The sequence below is a fragment of the Rhinoraja longicauda genome, chromosome 10 (genome assembly GCF_053455715.1).
Source record: "Rhinoraja longicauda isolate Sanriku21f chromosome 10, sRhiLon1.1, whole genome shotgun sequence".
In the NCBI taxonomy this organism is placed as follows: domain Eukaryota; kingdom Metazoa; phylum Chordata; class Chondrichthyes; order Rajiformes; family Arhynchobatidae; genus Rhinoraja; species Rhinoraja longicauda.
Genome location: NC_135962.1, coordinates 12,541,126 through 12,561,520, shown reverse-complemented (window position 1 = coordinate 12,561,520; position 20,395 = coordinate 12,541,126). Strand labels below are relative to the sequence as shown.

The following is a 20,395-nucleotide window of genomic DNA, read 5'->3' as shown; positions in this document are numbered from 1 at the left end:
TGGTGACGAATATCAAACTCTCTGACACAGTGCTGCCAAATCTGGTGATTTTGCCCTGCCAATGGGCAGGCAAAGCCAAGGATGGGGTCAGGGTCTGCCACAATGGCTGATTGTAGCAATCTCTAACTATTGTTTAAACTAATATCGATGGGGCAGGTCTTCTAATTCACACATTTTCCAAGATGATAGTCAGGACTACTAACTTATTACAAGAAAGGAGTCTGCAGAGCCTATCTGGTCTATGCCAACTCCCTACAGAGTAAACCAATTGGTTCTATTCTCCCCCTCATTGTTCCCCTGTTGATTCTCATAGCCCATCACATCTCCTTTGATAATTTTGCCACTTCCCTACTCTAGGGGTGGTCAACAATCCTTTGACCTACCAGCATGTTTTTGGAATGTGAACAGAAAATACAGCAACCATGTAGTGACTGGGAGAATGTTCAAACTCCACACAGAGTCTGAGGTCAGGATCAAGCCCAGTCACTGGGACAGTGAAACAACAGCACAACCACCGCATTGCTCTGACTTCAATCAGCTGGGTTGGATCTGCCTTAGCTGTGACCAAACCTAAATCTTTTGTCTGTTTGTTTGTTTTTATGTCTTGTTCCCTTTGTAAAGCGTCTTTGAGTATCTTGAAAAGTGCTATATAAAATAAATGTATTATTATTATTATAGCCTGGATCAGGTGGTCTTTCCAATCTTGCTCTTATTGCATGCTTACTATTTTAGTTTAATTCAACTGACTGGCTGAAAAAAACACTTCAGACCGTTAAGAGTCAGATTACTGTTGCTTTCCTAAAGGACATAACTTAACCAGTTTTTACCACTGGCAGTCTTTATGGCCAACATTAGTGATATGAGTTAATGCTCCAGATGTAGTTACTTAACTGCATTCAGTTCGACAAACCCTTTGGTGGGTTCTGAACTGGCATCTGCTGATTAATATTCCAAACAACAACAATATTTATCCTCTCACAAGGTTATACCTGATGTAAGACTCTCTTTTGCCGCACACGACACACAGATTCTCCTTGGTTATCAGGTAATAGTCTTGCTGAGATTCCGGTCTTCCTGATGGCTCAAACTTCAGCTTCACAATAAAAGGCTCCGTGCTGGTAAGCTCTGAATGAATCACAGATGGTTACTCAGATTCAAGAACAAGGGCATTCTGACGATTAGCAGCAATTTATCAATAACCACTCCCGCCATTTTAGTCATCAAAAAATAAGAGATATGCATGGGATAATATTTCTAATAATAATAATATTGAGTCCATAGGTAAAGGTAAATAAATGGGGAAGAACGGAAAGAAAAGGTAATGAAAGAGGAAGGGGGAAGATAAGAGAACTGGGGAATAGGACGGATGAGAGAACACAGATGGTAAAGGAAGCAGGAGAGTGTAATAAGAAAGGAAGTGATAAAAAGGAAAGAAGTGACAAGCAAGGAAAGGGTGAAATGTACAGGAGACAATGAGTAGGGAATAGGAATTAAAGGTAAAAGGAGGAGGAAATAAGTAGAATGGTTAAACCAGGCAGAGCGTGGGAGAGTTATTAAAGCAGATTTTAAAAAAGGAATTGAAGGAGGAAGACAGTAAGAGCAGGTCAAGTATCTTATAGGACCTGTGTTTCACTCAGAAATATACAAATCATAACTAAGATGCGATATAACATATAAGATGCGATATAATATGCGATTGATGACAATTTATCCTTGCTTTACTTTTATTTATAATGAATGATCTCTTGCTATCCACTTTGCTGCTGTAACACTGTAAATTTCCCCGGTGTGGGACAAATAAAGGAATATATATATAAACATAGCACAAAAAGTAAGGAAATTTGTGTTTGGTAGATTATTTCTTTGTTGTAACAATGCTTCTTGGCAATAAATCTTATACCGTTGGAAAGCCTGTTTATTTCCCGTTTAAATGGTGCCACATTTGTAAGGAACATGCATTTGTGGGATGAGCAGCAGAGCTGAGTATGTGGGTTGGGCCCATGAAAAATCTGCCAAATCTTCTCTGCCAATGCCAAACAGCTTATTCTGCCATTGGCTCTTGTTCGGTGTTGTTTGGTGGATTGGATGATTGAAGTCTGAAGAAACAAGACATATTGGCAATTTAACAATTTATTCATTTAATAAACAGGAGCCTCAGTAGCGTGTGGAAGAACCATACACAGCCACAACAGCCTGGCACCTCCTCCTCATGCTGGTCACCAGCCTGGTCACACACTGTTGTGGGATGGCATCCCATTCTTCAACCAGCATTTGTCGCAAGTCAGCCAACGTGGTTGTGTTGGTCACTCTGGCACGAACAGCACGCCCAAGCTGATCCCACAAGTGTTCAATGGGGTTGAGGTCAGGACTGCTGGGCAGGCCATTCCATCCTCTCCACTCCCAAATTCTGGAGGTAGTCTCTGAGAAACCCTGCTCTGTGGGGGCGAGCATTGTCATCTTGGAGGATAGAGTTCGGTCCCAGACTGTGGAGATATGGGATTGCCACTGGTTGCAGAATCTCATCTCGATATCTCTCTGCATTGAGATTGCCTCCAATGATGACAAGCCTCGTTTTTCCAGTGAGGGAGAAGCCGCCCCACACCATCACACTGCCTCCACCAAAAGATGTTACTCTATCGGTGCAGCAATCAGCATAGCGTTCTCCGCGTCTTCTCCACACTTTGACCCTATGATCCAACTGCCGTAGGCAGAATCTGGACTCATCGCTGAACATAACGTTCCTCCACATGTTTAGGTTCCAGTGCACGTGTTGCCGACACCAGCGCAAACGGGCCTGACGGTGAAGGGCAGTCATGGCAGGCCTCCTGGCAGCCCTATGAGACCGGAGATCGGCTGCGTGCAGTCTGTTCCGAATTGTCTGGGCAGAGAGCCGTCGGCCATATCGTCCTGCAAACCTTGACTGCAAATCTGTAGAAAACAGCCTACGGTTCCTAAGTGCTGACAGGGTGAGGAAACGGTCTTCTTCGTGTGTCGCCTTCTTGGGACGCCCACTTCGCGGCCTGTCTCTGACATCCCCCGTTATATGGAACTTGGCCTTCACTTTGGAGATGGTACTAGGGCTCACTCCAAATAATGCCGCAACTTGGTTTTGCGGAACACCAGCTTGAAGTTGCCCTATTGCACGGGCCCTATCCAGATCAGTCAAACGTGGCATGCCGATTCTTGGAGCAGACACCTACTGACCACTGTAGCAGGGCCCATGCTCACAGATGCTGCCAATCAGGTGCCAATCAGGCACCTGATTGTCAGCACCTGGGGGTACCAGAAGCTCAAAACAAGAGTCAATAGCAACAGCAGAATAATCTGTTTGGCATTGGCAGAGAAGATTTGGCAAATTTTTCATGGGCGCAACCCATATACTCAGCTCTGCTGCTCATCCCACAAATGCATATTCCTTACAAATGTGGCACCATTTAAAAGGGAAATAAACAGGCTTTCCAACGGTATAAGATTTATTGCCAAGAAGCATTGTTCCAACAAAGAAATAATCTACCAAACACAAATTTCCTTACTTTTTGTGCTATGTTTATATAAAACGAGGTGAGGTGTGAATTAGATCTTACAGTAAAGATATCAAAATATGTCATCAGTGAAAATAGCAGGGAAAAATTTCAGACTTCAATCGCTGAAATCTCAATCGATTTTATGATGGATTCGCAGGGAGCTATTGACGAAGTAATTTGCTACGAGTTCCTATCACCATTTTTATGTTTCTTCTCTGCCTCGTTGCTCTAGACAGTGACAGCATAATTCACTTTCTCAGAAAAGAAGCATTTTCCTCTTTCCCTGTTGCACATACCCCCAATGCCCTTGTCGATGTACCACTGAGCCTTCTTCCTGTCGCAGGTGCAGAGCGGTTGTCCATCTGGGGCGTGGAGGAAACAGTTGTCGTAAAGTGGCGATTTCCTGCAAACAATGCAATAAGCAGCAATTAGTTCAGATTATGACTAGAGCCCACTTTTACAGTGCAGAACATGAAAAGTTAACTGCTGCCAATGGTGATTTTGGCACTTGGTGACAACTGCCAATTGGAAATCACAGCAAACCCAAGTGATACTTCTGCCTTTCTAACCAGCCCCCAAAATTACACCTGCGCAACTTGATCTCCTGGTGTTTGATCTCCTGTCCTATTTTGTGATAAATATTTCTTCATTTTCAAGACCAGACTAAAGTAAAATCCAAGCATGCAGGCCGGTCACTGAATTCCCAGAAATCTTTTCCCAAAACCATTTCTCAACTGAATTTCCCCCTTTTCTTTGTGCAAGGCAAGCTACCGAGTTCACAATTATCAAGTTGTATTTTTGTATAATTTAAGGTCTTCCATTAGTCCCTAAGGTCTTCTGACAGCAGATTTTGCTTTAACAATCTCTACTGAAAAACCTGGATTTCAATATTCGGATTTGCCATTGGCACTGATGGCATTTATCACTGAACTGTGAAACAGACAGCTGCTCTCACAACGTGCAGAGGTACAGTTGCACACACAAGTCCAGAGGCTGCAGTCAATGAGCCCTTTTGATGATGTCTCAGGCACAATCTTCAAAATTAGTGAGCTAGCAGAACATCTAGTGCAAGTGCAGCAAGCGGGCATGTGGATTAGAAAATGGTCTATTTTGATTTTCCATGACGTAAGAGCCCCATGTGTCGAGAATCGTGCATTGACAAACAAATAATTTAAAGTTTTGATTGAAGTTAAGTTTATTTCCACATAAATTCCACAAGAGTGAATTTTATTCTGTAAATCTTTGGATAGTGATTTGTGAATTCCGTTTGGGCGGATTTATGCAACCCGAATGATTGCCTTTGAGATATACTGAAGCCGCAAATGTGTTTCATTTGAACGATGCAGCCTGAGCATTGATGTCTAGTTTAGTTTAGAGATACACCTTGGAAGGAAATGGGAGCACCCAGAGAATGTGCCATCTCCACCCAGACAGCACCCAAGATCAGGAACAAACCTGGGTAGTTGTTTAATTTTCAGTATATTTGATATTTTAAAATATTTGTTTTACTTTGTGCTATGTTGGTGGGTTTGTTGGTATTGTTTTGCATTGTACATATTGTTTTTGTAAATAATTGATTAAAATTCATTTTGGTTAAAAAAAAACCTGTGCCAGAGACCCAAGTCATTCATTAATCAATAATTACTCATTGATATATGCAAAAAGAACCAATGGTTTGAGCAGTTGAGCCCCGTGGAACCTTATTAGGAACAGCTTTGAAGCCGCAAAGCATGTGCACTCAATACTCCTGGAATCATAGTGGATCCTTCACTATCATTGTATCAAAACACTGCACCCCTCAAATGACCATGATTATCCAACTGACCACCACCCAACTGACCATGGAGTCAATTATAAAAGACGAAATTGCGGAGCATTTGGATAGCAGTAACAGGATCATTCCAAGTCAGCATGGATTTACGAAGGGGAAATCATGCTTGACTAATCTTATGGAGATTTTTGAGGATGTAACTAGGAAAATTGACAGGGGAGAGCCGGTGGATGTAGTGTACCTTGACTTTCAGAAAGCCTTCGACAAGGTCCCACATAGGAGATTAGTGGGCAAAATTAGCGCACATGGTATTGGGGGTAGGGTACTGACATGGATAGAAAATTGGTTGGCAGACAGAAAGCAAAGAGTGGGGATAAATGGGTCCCTTTCAGAATGGCAGGTAGTAACTAGTGGGGTACTGCAAGGCTCGGTGCTGGGACCGCAGCTATTTACAATATACATTAATGACTTGGATGAAGGGATTAAAAGTACCATTAGCAAATTTGCAGATGACACAAAGCTGGGTGGCAGTGTGAACTGTGAGGAAGGTGCTATGAGGTTGCAGGGTGACTTGGACAGGTTGTGTGAGTGGGCAGATGCATGGCAGATACAGTTTAATGTGGATAAATGTGAGGTTATCCACTTTGGTGGTAAGAATAGGAAGGCTGATTATTATCTGAATGGTGTCAAGTTAGGAAAAGGGGACGTACAATGAGATCTGGGTGTCCTAGTGCATCAGTCACTGAAAGGAAGCATGCAGGTACAGCAGGCAGTGAAGAAAGCCAATGGAATGTTGGCCTTCATAACAAGAGGAGTTGAGTATAGGAGCAAAGAGGTAATTCTGCAGTTGTACAGGGCCCTAGTGAGACCGCACCTGTGTGCAGTTTTGGTCTCCAAATTTGAGGAAGGATATTCTTGCTATTGAGGGCGTACCACCTCTGAATAGAAATTGTTCAGAGTGCATCAGATGCCAGTATTTGTAGTGCTTGCAACACCTTATTACCTTCTCCTAGCTAACAATGATCTATTCTACATTTTCCTTGAGCTTCATCCCCTTTTCACACCTTACATTTCCTTATCTCTGTATCCCCCTCTCCCCTGACTGTCTGAAGAAGGGTCTTGACCCGAAACGTCACCCAGAGATGCTGCCTATCCCGCTGAGTTAGCCCAGCATTTTGTGTTTATCTTCGGTTTAAACCAGCATCTGCAGTTCCTTCCTACACACCTTATTCAATGTTGTGATCACATGTGATCACCTCACACAGATATCAGGAGGCGCCCAGTATCTGTGGACAATGGGGAAGGGAAGGTTATTGGGGGCTGCCATTCCCCTCAAAAATTAATCTGAGTACAATGAAATCAGATGCAATTACATATTATTCAATTTGCAGTGGAACGAGACACAGTAAGTCTTCAGACACGGTAATAAAACTAATTCAGTGTACTTTTTAAGTTCCATCACTAGCTGCATTTTAATGCAAAGGTTAATTAAATGCAGCCAATAACCTGGAGGTTCTTTATTTCAGGTGCCATAGCAGAAGGTTAAATACTTGGGTGTTCCGTGCTTAGGCTGTAGGAAAGTAATTTAATTAAAACTATACATTTTAAAATCACAGCAAAGTTCCAGTGGACAGGGCCATTTGACTTTAATGATTTCATGGTAACTGCTACCTGTCCCAGAGAGGGATGGTGTAAAACTGGAGAAGTGGCCCACGTTGCAGGACATAGGTTAATAATGACAGGCACTCCACAATATTTAGGACACTGAGAATTGCTTGGGAGGAGAGCAGGGTTCGTAGAATGGGAGAAAATCCAACTTTTCTTTCCCCGTGTGGAAATCCGTGCAGAGGGACTCTTTTTTCACCAGACAAGCTCTCTGTTGCAAGTTGCTCTTTGTTGTTTAAAGGGTGGCAGAGCAGTACAGCTGGTAGAATTGCTGCCTCACAGCCTTAGAGCCTCAGATTCAATCCTGACCTCTGGAGCTGTTTGTGTGGACTTTGCTTGTTCTCCCTGTGACTGTGTGGGTCTCCTACCCACTGTGTGGGTTTCCTCCAATTTCGTTCAACATCCTGATCCTCCAGTTTCCCTCAACACTGGGCAACACAATGGCGCAGTTTTATAGCTACTACCTTATAGCACCAGAAACCTGGGTTACATCCTGACCTTGGGTGCTGTCTGTACAGAGTTTGTACACTCTCCCTGTGACCATGTGGGTTTTCTCCGAGGGCTCTGGCTTCCTCCCATATTCCAAAGATGTACAGGTTTGTAGTTTAATTGGCTTCTTTAAAATTGTAAATTACCTCTAGGGTGTAAGAAGTGCTAGTATACGGGGATCACCTGTCAGAGCGGGGTCGGTATGCCGAAGGGCCTGTTTCCACGCTGTATCTCTAAACTAAACTATCCCAAAGATGTGCGGGTTGGTACTGAGCTCTGTAGATTACCCTTAGTGAGTAGGTGAGTGGTTGAATCTGGGAGCACGATGGGAATGTGGGAATAAACTGGGATTAATGTAGGATTGGTGCAAATGGTGCTTGGTGGGCCAAAGGGTCAGATCGCATGCTGAATGGCTCCATGACCTGAAGTAGTACCAACAGTGTAAGGTTCTGGAGCAAGGTAGTTACAAGCAAAGATACTAGAGGAACAAGATGAACCTCTCCGTTGATATTGCCTATACTGAAGTATAGTACGCAAAGGAGCCATTTTAGTAGGCAAAACCCGCCATTCGTTACGCCTCTCGCAGTGTAATCAGTGTTTTGGGGGAACAGTATGTGTGATGATACCATTAAAATTCAGAATATATCTCATCTATCAATTCACAGATTTTTGTTATTTTTCTTTTTAAATGTTTCTGCAAGTTTCTGCCCCCTAAAATGGTGTCATGACATACTATGGTTTTTAGGCTCGAGTGGTCTATCTTGTTCCTCTAGTATCTTTGGTTACAAGTGAATTTACCATCATATTTCAGTGTGGAGGGAGAGGAAGCATGTAGCATCTGCCTCAAAGAGTGCAACAGTCGGATCTGGAATTGCATGCATTGACTACTCTATTCCATACCACTGCAGCAGCACGAGACTTTTGCTTGTTTTAAATAAAGAAGATAAAGCCCCAACACCTAAATGTCTCAAGACAGTTTGGGCACAGCTATAACGAGCAAAGTGCCCCCTTTTACCTGGCGGAATATCCAACCCCAAGGGGTTTGCGCTGCGTTTTTCTTGGGTCATAGGTAGTCACATCCGATGGCAATTTCGGACTGGCTCCAAGCATGTTGATTCGGCGTCTCTGCTGAGAGTTTGTCTCACTGGTTCCCTCTTCCCCTCCACCACCTCCACCCATCTTGCTCTTAAATGGGATATCAAGCAGGCCTTGGCACCTTGCCAGTACCTGCTCCCAGCTGGGCTCACACTGAGATGAGGTGCCTTCTTCTTGTGATGTGCAGCTGAGTCCCAGTAGATGAAAGAAGAGAGCCACAGACACCTGGGCATCCTGTGCAGCATAGGTTACCTGGCAGCACAAAACAGAACAGAGAAACACAGATTTTAAACAGAATTACAAGGTCACGTGTATATACTCTCTGCAGCCCAAAAAAACGGCAGCAATAGATGGCTAAATGTATTTAGCGTCAAAGAGATGCAAGAGATCGCAGATGCTATTATCTTGAACGACAAACAAACGGCTGGAGAATTCAGCGGGTCAGGCAGCATCTGCGGATGGAAATAAACAGATGGTGTTTTGGTCAATCCTTTCTTCGGACTGATGGTGTAATGGGAAGGTAGCTGATGGAAAGAGGTGAATGGAGTAGGTGGGGTAAGAGCTGGCAAGTGATAGGTGGATCCAAGTGAGGAGGAGGTGATGACAGATGAATCAGGTGGGGGAGAAAAGGGTGGAGATAGTAACCAAGGCTGGATGTGACATACAGAGAAGGCAAAAGGGTGCAAATGGTGGAATCTGATAAAGGAAAATGATGAGAGAAATGTAGAACCAGAGAGCGGGTGATTGGTGGAAGGAAATGGGGGGAACAAAAAATGGGGGGCCAGAGTAGGGGGGAGTAGGTGAAGAACAGATGGGAGAGATGGAGAAGGTGAAGGAGACAGAACTAGGTGATGGAAGAAAGAGGATGTCTCAGATGTTCTGGAGTGGAAAGCTTAATCTTGAGAGCAGATGTGGTGGAGACGGAGAAACTGCGAGAAAGGGATGGCGTCTTTGCAAGAGACAGAGTAGAAGGACATGCAGTGATGGTGGTTCTGGCCACCAGTGGGTTTGTAGTAGATGTCTGTGTGGAGAGTTACCAAGTCCCTTTCCCCTCCACCTCTTGCATCCGCTCATCACCCATTTTGTCATGGGTGTCATTTACATCCACCATTGCTGCCTGATCTGCTGAGTTCCCCCAGTGGTTCATTTTTTGTATCTAGCTTCACATTTGGCATACATCATGGAACTGCTTCAGAGTGGGTTTGGCCAACCTCTAATCAGGTCTCGCCCAATTGATGGTACTTTTCAAGAATCAAGAAATGTTATTTATCATATGAAGCAGAACTTTTACTTACTACAGCTTTACACACATAATGGAAGCAACAACAATAATAAATATGCTCTCAATTATCCGTTATTAAACATAGAAACATAGAAAATAGGTGCAGGAGGAGGCCATTTGGCCCTTCGAGCTAGCACCACCATTCATTGTGACCATGGCTGATCATCCACAATCAGTAACCCGTGCCTGCCTTCTCCCCATATTCCTTGATTCCGCTAGCCCCTAGAGCTCTATCTAACTCTTTTTAAAATTTATCCGGTGAATTGGCCTCCACTGCTTTCTGTGGCAGAGAATTCCACAAATTCACAACTCTGGGTGAAAAAGTTTTTTCTCATCTCAGTTTTAAATGGACTCCCCTTTATTCTTAGACTGTGGCCCCTGGTTCTGGACTCCCCTGACATTGGGAACATTTTTCCTGCATCTAGCTTGTCCAGTCCTTTTTATAATTTTACACGTTTCTGTGAGATCCCCTCTCATCCTTCTAAATTCCAGTGAATACAAGCCCAGTCTTTCCAATCTTTCCTCATATGACAGTCCCGCCATCCCGGGGATTAACCTCCTGAACCTACGCTGCACTGCCCCAATAGCAAGGATGTCCTTCCTCAAATTGGGAGACCAAAACTGCACACAATACTCCAGATGTGGAAGTAGGACCTCTTTACTCCTATACTCACATCTTCTCGTTATTCTATGCAAACTAGATCACGATAGAGCAAAAATGTACATTGAACAACCATACATGTATAGACTCCCTAATGGTTTGGCGCTGAGGTAGGGTTGTGATTTTGGGTCGAACAATTGATTATTGCTGTCTCATTTCAGGAGCTTAAGCAGAAGAAGTAGATCCATGCCACGATACAGTGCAATAAAACTTGGATAATCCCACAAGCTCAGGAGGAAGATGACATGACACTGGACAGGCAGATTTTCCCGACCACCAGATGTAATATTTATTCCTACCCCAATTGCCATTAATGAATGGAAGAGTGATGTTACAAAGTATTCTAATAAGATCTCCAGTGAACCCAGTCATATCACGAATGTGCAGGAATTATCTCAGAGGAGAGAAATAAACAGCACCCAGTGATCCACACGCTGAACCATAAGGATTTTCGAATAGTCGAATAGCGTTTTTTGTACTATGGAAATGTTACAGTGGACAAAGCTAAGGCTCCATTTTCCATCAGATGTAGAAAATGCAAAACACAACAGATAAATTCTACCCATTATTCCTTAAACAACTTTGCTAAAACAAATAGTCATAAAGGTGCAAGTGTGAGTTTGTTGTGCAGAAATTGACTGCTGCACTTCCTACACTCCAGAATGGTTCATAGACTGTTAAACAACTTGTAGCTTCCTGAGGTAGCGAAAGATATTAAAGAGGCAAGTCTTTTTTTAGGTGGCCATTATACAAATATTTCCCATCTGTTACGGCACTTTACTGAACTCCTAGTTAAAATGGATTGCTCTGGAAGTGTGCATTTGTCAATGAGACCTGACTTTTAATTTAAATTGTAGAAAAAAAGGTTCAAAACAAACATTCCACTTGCCATAACTGCAGTGCCAATATTAACACTGCTGTCTGAACAAACTATCCCTCTGCATTTATATAGCTCATTTAACACAATAAAATGTCTGAAGTTGCATTTACATTAAATAATAGGCAGCCAAAGGAGCCTACATTAGCACATGTGATGACAGCAATTTTAAGGGACATTGTAAAGGGAAAAATGTGAAAAGCTTTACTGAGAGAAATTCAGAGCACAGGGGCTCAGGCAACTGAAAGCACAGTTATCAACAGTGAAGTAAGATCATTTAGAGATACGCAAAAAGATGGAGGTGAGAGATTGTAGCATTCTTGAAGGGCACAGTTACAGGGGTTACAGATAATAAATGGTACAAATTTGAACACAGCCACCACAATTAGCTTATCACAGATCGATAATGGATGTGATCTCACTGACTCTCCACTGGACCACTTGGCCAATGAGGACACATACTTCAGGCTGTTATTCGTCGACTAGTCCAACATCATCATCCCTTCTAAATTTATCATCAAATTCAGAGAAATGGGTCTCTGCTTGCTCATCCCTGTGCAATCGGATCCTCAACTTCCTCATTGACAGCAACACCTCCTCCTCGATGACCATCGGCACAGCCGCACTTCAAGGCATGTGCCCAGTCCCCTGCTCTACTCTCTCTATACCCATGACTATTGCCACAGTTCCAAAGCTGTCTTTAAATTTGTCGACAATGCCACCATTGATGGACAAATAATGGGTAACAATGCAATGTATGGAGATTGTTATGGGGGCACCATTCAATCAGATTATCATTCTTGTTCTCAGCCGTAACAAGACCAAGAACCATACTGTTGATTTCAGGAAGGGAAAGCCAAGGATCCACGAACCTGTTTTCATTAACAGGACAGTGGCGAAGAGAATCAACAGGTTCAAGTTCCAGCGTGTGCATATCTCTGACCATCTGTCCTGGGCCTGGCATATTGATGCAGTCACAAAAAAAACTCATCAACGCCTTTATTATGCGGCACGGTGGCGCAGTGGTAGAGTTGCTGCCTTACATCGCCAGAGACCCAGGTTTGATCCTGACTACGGGTGCTGTCAGTACGAAGTTTGTCTCCAGCATCTCCGGTTACCTTCCACACTCGAAAGACGTACAGGTTTGTAGGCTGATTGGCTTGGTGTAATTGTAAATTGTCCCTAGTGTGTGTAGGATAGTGCTAGTGTATGGGGATCACTGGTCGGTGCAGACTCGGTGGGGCGAAGGGCCTGTTTTCGCGCTGGATCTCTAAACTAAAATTTGTCAATTTATAAGATTGAGGAGGTTCTCCCTTGTATGTTGGCGACTCTTCTATCGAACTTCAACAGGTGCATAAACATGGAACTGGAATACCCAGGAACGAAGGAGGCTGCAAAAAGTGGAAGATATTGCCTGGTCCATCACAGGTTCTGATTTCCCCACCATCAAAGGGGTCCACAGGAGGTGCTGTCTCAAAAAGGCAACTAATATCTTGAAAGAACCCCACCATCTTGCTCACGCTCTCATCCCGCTGCGACCATTGGGAAGGTAGCACAGGAGCCTGAGAACCGTGACCTCGGGTTCAAAAATAGCTTCTTTCCAACAATCATCAAGCTCTTGAACTACACTACGTAATCCCAACTACTACCCGAACCCTACCTCTTCTTGGTTGTACCATCTACTTTCGTTTTGAATTATTACGTTCCGGTTACATAGTATTACTGATTATTAATTAGTTCTATTATTGAATAATGTACATTTAATTGTCGGGTTATTGCATTAATGGGCCTGTGAGCTGGAGCAAGCAAGAATTTAATTGCTCCATTCCAGGTACATATGACAATTAAGCGCTCTTGACTTAAACATTTCAAAACCAAGTCTTTGACGAACTGAGAGCTAACATGGTTCAGTGAGCACAGGGGTGAGAGTTAGAATACTGGTGGCAAAGTTTTGTCTAACCTGGAGTTTATTCAGTGTGGAAGATGGGAAGCTCACCAGGGGAGCTTTGGAATTATTGAGCCTGGGGATAACACGTGCAATGATAAGGGTTTCATCAGTAGATGGGCAGAGGTGGACAGTGCGAGCGAGGTAGGTCTTTTTGGAGGTAGAAGCCACAATTGTTAAACACCACAAACAACCAAAGGAGATAATACGGCCTTTTCCAGAATTGCAGATGAAAGAGAATGCAAAGGAAATGAAATATCCGCATAAAGCAATTAGTTAGGTAAATGAGCTAATGATACTTTAAATAAAATGAGACCTGCTCCCTTTATGTTCTCATTACTAAGTTACCTGCTCGTTTGAGAGTTCTTCTGCTTCCCAATTGCCACATCGCAGATGGAGAGACTTGTCAAGGGTAAAATTTATGATATCTTGAGCCAAGGACTTCAGGCTGAGGGAACAGGTCAAATTATTCTTCCTGTAATGAAACAGGCAAAGGATAAATACAAAGAAATCATAAAAAACAACTGCACTGCATCACAAATCCTTTAAAATATTATGGTAATAAATCCACATTGAATCCGAAGCAGCAATATATTTGGACATTCACAGATGGATTCCAGATAAAGGATAGCCAAACAATTTGACATATTGCTTAAACACAGTAAATGGAACAGTTAAAATGCCAATCATTCCACTGCACAGAATTTCAATGCAACAAATGGTTTTCCGATTTGCTCCTACTGAATAGAATTCCAACACACCCAATGTGCAGGAAGGAACGGTAGATGCTGGTTTAAACCGAAGATAGACACAGAATGCTGGAGTAACTCAGCGGGACAGGCAGCATCTCTGGAGAGAAGGAACGTTTCAGGTCTGAAGTAGGGTCTCGACCCGAAAGGTCACCCATTCCTTCTCTCCAGAGATGCTGCCTGTCCCGCTGAGTTACTCCAGCATTTTGTGCTTATCCAACACCTCCAATACTTTTTCCATTCACATTGCTGAATTCCAAAAGATTCAAACCATCCCTCAGATCACAGAGTACAAACAAACTAAACCACATTCATTCCATTTCACATGCAAATTCAGCACTTGAAGGCAACACTTCATTGAAATTAAGCGGGGGCCCTAAGATTTGGACTTCATACTTTGTCGCAACGTCACACTTTTGACCTAATATTGAGCTGTGTAGTGCTTGGATTGAGTGGTCCAAGTGCAAGCAGTGTATCAAAACGGTCTGGTTGCTCGGATACATTCAGTTAGCTGTGCAGGTGAATGTATTTCACAACCAATTAGCAACCTAAAATAGTACTGATAAACAAAATGGATACGTTTCAAAAGCTGAAGTAGAACTAATCGATTTTCATTTAAAGGGCTGAGAAGGCCTTGAAGGATTCAAGTAGATTGCTCGAGTGGAAGAGATACGTATAGAGTTGCTAAATATGATCACCAAAAACTGCAACTGAGACACTGCAATGCACACCGTTGTAGTGGTGCGCGTCGAGGGCCCGGAATGAAGGCGGGAAGCCAGGAAAATTCCGTAAAGACTTTTATTTCAAGCAGCACACTACTCTCCACTCCAGTGAGAGACTGAAGACGGGTCTCGCGCCAAAATCCCTGCTACTTATCTCCGTAGCTGGGAGCCGCCCCCGGACCTGTCCATCACGGTGCTGGAAGGTTCGATGTGGGAGTGGCGTGACCTTTGGGAGCCGCCACACCGTGAACAAAAGTATGACCCCTGGGTTGTTGTATTCCAGAGCAGCCAACATTGATGAAACCATAATCCAAGGAGATAACGCAAAATAGAAAACTGGAATGAAGTAATCTGCCCTGTTTTTTACCCCACAATTAAGACCAAATACTCTAAAAACATGCCATCCATTATCTGACAGTGTAACATGCTTTCATAACTTAATTATGTTTTGCTTGGATGTTGCTAATGAATGGTTAAAAAGAATCCATGATATCCTTGAGATATTATGGCCATATTTAATTAAAGCTTAATAGGTTACATTATGCCGTTTTCCAATTGTGCCAGCAATCCAACTGGTTCTACAGCATCGGAGAACTGACAAGGGCAATTATTTATTATCAAAGTATTTTGAATTCTAATCTCGTCAATGGTACTGGACATTACTATTACTTTCACACAGGCATGTAGAAAAAAAGAAATTTGCACATTTAGAAAAGATTTTAAAGGCTAGACAGAGGACTGACTGGAATGTGAGCAAAACTAAAGTACAATCCAACTCAGCTGATGGTATCAATATGTGACTGAATCTTAACTGGGTTTTTTTTCAGTTTCTATAAATCATATTTGCAGGAAATTTATGCTTCAAAATGAAAAAGTAGAAGAGGAGAAAATAGTGAAATGACAGATTTATTTTGGTACCGTCGAGGTTCAAAGAAGTGTGTGACTTATGGGTCCACTGGGTGTGACAAATTATCCCGGGCAACATTCCGACCCACCTTCAGGACATTGGAAAGGGCAGCATGTTGGTATGTGGGCAGGAGGCAGTCGCTCTTAGTGTCCTCAACATTAAGTCCAGACTCCATGAAGTCTTATGACATTGGGTTAAACATGGGTAAGAAAACCGGATAACCACCTACAATGCCCACTCAAATGCTACATTCTTCCTTCACCACCTGGAAGCAGCACTGGAAGTGACAAGGGCACAGCATATATTCAATCAACTTTAATGTCCATCACCAAGAGTGGCTTCAGGAATGTAATTGGATGTGCTCAAAGACATGGTCACCAGCTTGGGTCTGTGGCAAGTAGTGATTGAACCAAAGTGAGGGATAAAACCTACTTGACTTCACCCTCAACAATTTTCTTGTGGCAGATGCATCTGTCCACGAGACCTTTGGTGAAAGCAGCCACAGTCCTTGTGGAGGCAAAGTCCCACCTTCACATCAAGGACACGTTTCATCGTGTTGTGTGGTATTACTATAAGATGGACTCACAACAGATCCTGCAGCTCAGAACTGGGCATTCATGAGGTCCAATAGACCATGAGAATAAATGTCCATCACCACCAGCTGTAATCCCCAGGCCTGACATATCCTTCATTCTACCATTACTATCAACGGAGAGGATCAATCCTCTTCAATGAGGATGTCAAACCGCATCCAAAGGAGTTGTACTAGGTAAAATGAGATTACAACCAAATGAAGCTGCTACACTGGACAACATGCATGTGAAATAGCAAAAAGATGAGCAATTCCACCCCCACCACCCCCAGACAACACGTCAAATCATAGCTCTGCAGTCCTGCCATAAGTCATGAATACTGGTGGAGAATCAGATTTATAGAGAGAAGGTGGCTCCATGAAATTCCCATCCCCAGTGATGGCAAGACTCAGCTGGAGGCAAGGCTGAAGCACTAATAATTAGGTTCAGCTTGCAGAAAATCTTTGGACAATTCAATTTACTCCATGTGTTATCGAGAAATTGAGCAGTCCAACAAAATTAATGGGACCAGCACATCCAAGTAATAGTAGAAAAGACCTGTTCTTCAGAAATAGCTGAGCCTCTTAATAATTCATCTTACTGCTGTTACAACACTGACATGTCCCCAAGAACTGTCCTGGTGCAAGCTCTCAACTAAAAGCAGGACAAATCAGATCCAGCCAAGTATTGCCCAATTAGTCTATTCTCAATCATCGGCAGAATGATGGAAAGCGATAGCGCCAGTGTAATCAAGAAGTACTAATTCACTAATAAACAGCTCAAAGGGTCCACTTTGGGTTTCAAGAGCACTTGTCTTTGATCCTCATGACAAGCCTGAATATAACATAGTTTAAAGAGCAGAATTCCAGAGATGAGTTGAGAGTGACTGCCCTTAACATTAAATCAGATTAGAAGAGTGTGTCACGAAGGAGTAGTGGTAAAACTAAAGTTAAGGGCTTATTTATGTTTGAAGACATAATTTACACAAAGGATGAGTGCGGTTGCTGGAGATCAATTATCCCACCCCCAGGGCATTGCGGCAGGAGTTATAGAGTCTTAGAGTTACACAGTACAGTAAAAAGGCCCTCAGCCCAACTCGTCCTTGCTGACCAAGATGTCCACCTGAACGAGTGCAATTTCCTGCATTGGTCCCTACCTCTCTTAACACTTTCCTACCCATGTACCCATCCAAATAACTTTTAAATGTTGTAATTGTTCCCACCATTACAGCTTCCTCTGGCAGCTTACAAATGTTGTAATTGCACACCACCTTTTGTGTGAAAATGTTGTCGCTCAGGTCTTTTATAGGTCCTTTCTGTATAGGTTTAAATGTATGCCCTCTAGTTTTAGACTCCTCTACCCCAAGATAAAGAATATGACCATCCCCCTTCACTATGATAATACCTTGTGATTTTAAATATCTCTATAAAGTGAAGTGAAGGCGCTGCGCAGCAGCTGCGGCTCACCTGCAGTCCGTTTGTCGTTTGTGTTTTTTGTCTTAATTGTAGTGTTTAGATGTGATGTAGTGTTTTTTGTGGTTGTGTACTATGTATGGGGGGGGGGGGAACTGTAAAATTGTCTCTTCCGAACGGAGAAGTGACCTTTTTTCTGGGTTGTGTCTCCGTTCACGCTGCGGCCTACCACCGGTCTAACACCTGGAGCTGGCGGCCTCCAGCTGTGACCACCTGGGGCTCTGGTTCGCAGAGCCCGCGGACCGGACTTACCATCTGCGGAGCTGGCTGCCTTCGGAGGCTGTGGTGGCGCTGCGAGTGCGGCTGCGACTCGCCGGAGGCTTCGGCGGAACGTCGGAAGCTCGCAGCCCCTGGATGGGGGCCGACATAGGAAGCTCCAGCAGCGGCAGCGTCTTTGCCCGCCCCGAATCGCAGGACTTGGGTCGGCCCGCTGCGGACCTTTCATCGTCCGGCGCGGCCTAAAATAGGCCGCGGGATTTTCTCCGCCCGGCTAGGGCTTCAATGTCGGGAGCCCCAATGCCTGGCCACGGGAGAAGACGGCAGGGAAGAGAAAAGACATTCTGGCCTTCCATCACAGTGAGGAGGTGACTGGAGGAGACTCACTGTGATGGATGTTTCTTTTTTGTTTTGTGTTGGTTTTGTGATTGTGTGTGTTATTGCTTTGTTTTTATTGCTTCTTATTGATAGACTGTAGGTAACGGAATTTCATCCAAAAGACATGTTTTATGGATGACAATAAAGGCTATTCTGATTCTGATTCTGAAAGTCACTCCTCAATTTCCCAAGCTCAAGGGGAAAATTCCCAGCCTTTCCAGCTACTCATAACTCAAAACCCCCAGACCTGGTAACATACTTGTGAATCTTTTCTGCATCCTCGCCAGCCCAAAACACCATCCTGGAAAGTTTCCAGTCAGGTTTCAGAGCCCACCACAGCACAGAGTCTGCCTTGTTGAAGGTACACAACGACCTGCTTCTCGCCATCGACGACTGTGCAATCCTGCTCCTTCTCGACTTCAGCGCAGCGTTCGATACTGTGGACCACACCATCCTTATTGACCGTCTCCAGTACGCGGTTGGCATTGATGGCACTGCCCTGAGCTGGTTCGTTTCCTACCTCAAAGATAGGAGTTTCGCCATCAACATAGGCAGTTATTCCTCTGCTCCAGCTAGCCTCTCCTGCGGAGTTCCACAAGGCTCCATCCTCGGCCCCATTCTCTTCTCTCTATACATGCTTCCCCCTTGGCCAAATCATTCAAAGGCACGGCATTTCTTTCCACTGCTATGCCGATGACACTCAGCTTTACCTCCCCCTGAAACCCAACAACCAGTCAAATTTAAACAGCCTCTTACACTGCCTTGAGGACATAAAATGTTGGATGGCACAGAACTTCCTCCAATTAAACGAGAGCAAGTCTGAGGTCATCCTATTCGGCCCCCCCGACTCCATCAAATCGATAACAGGCAGTCTTGGAAGCCTATCCTGCCTAGTCAAACCGCATGTCAAAAACCTCGGCGTGATATTTGACTCTGCATTAAAATTTGACAAGCAAGTCAACGCTGTAGTAAAAGCCAGCTTCTTCCAACTTCGTACCATAGCTAAAATCAAACCTTTCCTCCAATTCGACGACACTGAAAAAATCATTTACGCTTTCATTTCCTCCCGCCTAGACTACTGCAACTCCCTATACACTGGGATCAGCCAATCTTCCCTGTCCCGCCTGCAACTGGTCCAAAACGCCGCAGCGAGACTCCTGACGGGTACCCGTAAAAGGGACCACATCACGCCGATTCTGGCCTCTCTCCACTGGCTCCCAGTACGGTACAGAATCAACTTCAAGCTCCTCCTATTCACATATAAAGCCCTAAATGGACATTCCCCCCCCCACATCAAAAATCTTCTAACCCACCTCTCTAACTCCAGGTCCCTCAGGTCGGCCGACTTGGGGCTACTCACTATCCCACAGTCTAGGCTTAAGCTCAGGGGTGACCGCGCTTTTGCGGTTGCAGCTCCTAGACTGTGGAACAGCATCTCACTCCCCATCAGAACTGCCCCCTCCATCGACTCCTTTAAGTCCAGGCTCAAAACCTATTTCTACTCCCTAGCGTTTGAGGCTCATTGAGGAGGCGCTGTGAACTGTTTTGTATGTGCTACTGTATGTTTCATTTTTTCCTTAGTACCTAATCAGATGTACAGCACTTTGGTCAACGTGGGTTGTTTTTAAATGTGCTATACAAATAAAATTGACTTGACTTGACTTAATGACATCCTTCCTATAGGTTGGCTACCGGAACTGTACACAATACTCCAAATGTGGGCTCACCTACGACTTGTACATTTGCAAGATGATGTCTCACCTTCTGTATTCAATGCCCTGACTGATGAAGGCAAGCATTTTCCAAATGCCTTCTTCACCACCGTGCCTACCTGCGTCACTACCTTCAGGGAACTGTGTACTTCAGGGCAGGTCTCCTAGACTTAACTATCTTCGGGTCATCATCTTCAAGAATCTGTTTACCATCACAAAGTCAAAAATTGGGATTTGCAGATGAATGTACAATTCTATTTACAACACATTCAGCAAATGAAGCAGACAATACCTGCTTGCAGCAAGATCTAGACAACATTCAGCATGGGCTGATATGTGGTAAGTGACATTCACATCA

General features: G+C 43.9%; 1 protein-coding gene across 1 annotated transcript in view; it reads right to left on the bottom strand.

The window, feature by feature from the left end:
- Positions 1-20,395, bottom strand: part of exd2 (exonuclease 3'-5' domain containing 2) — a 37,720-nt gene that overhangs the window by 5,377 nt on the left and 11,948 nt on the right. The window contains exons 4-7 of the mRNA XM_078406225.1: positions 13,658-13,784; positions 8,465-8,796; positions 3,821-3,927; positions 990-1,125 (exon numbers count right to left, since the gene is read on the bottom strand). Coding sequence (XP_078262351.1) covers positions 990-1,125; positions 3,821-3,927; positions 8,465-8,796; positions 13,658-13,784 — 702 coding nt within the window. The remainder of the gene's footprint in view (positions 1-989; positions 1,126-3,820; positions 3,928-8,464; positions 8,797-13,657; positions 13,785-20,395) is intronic.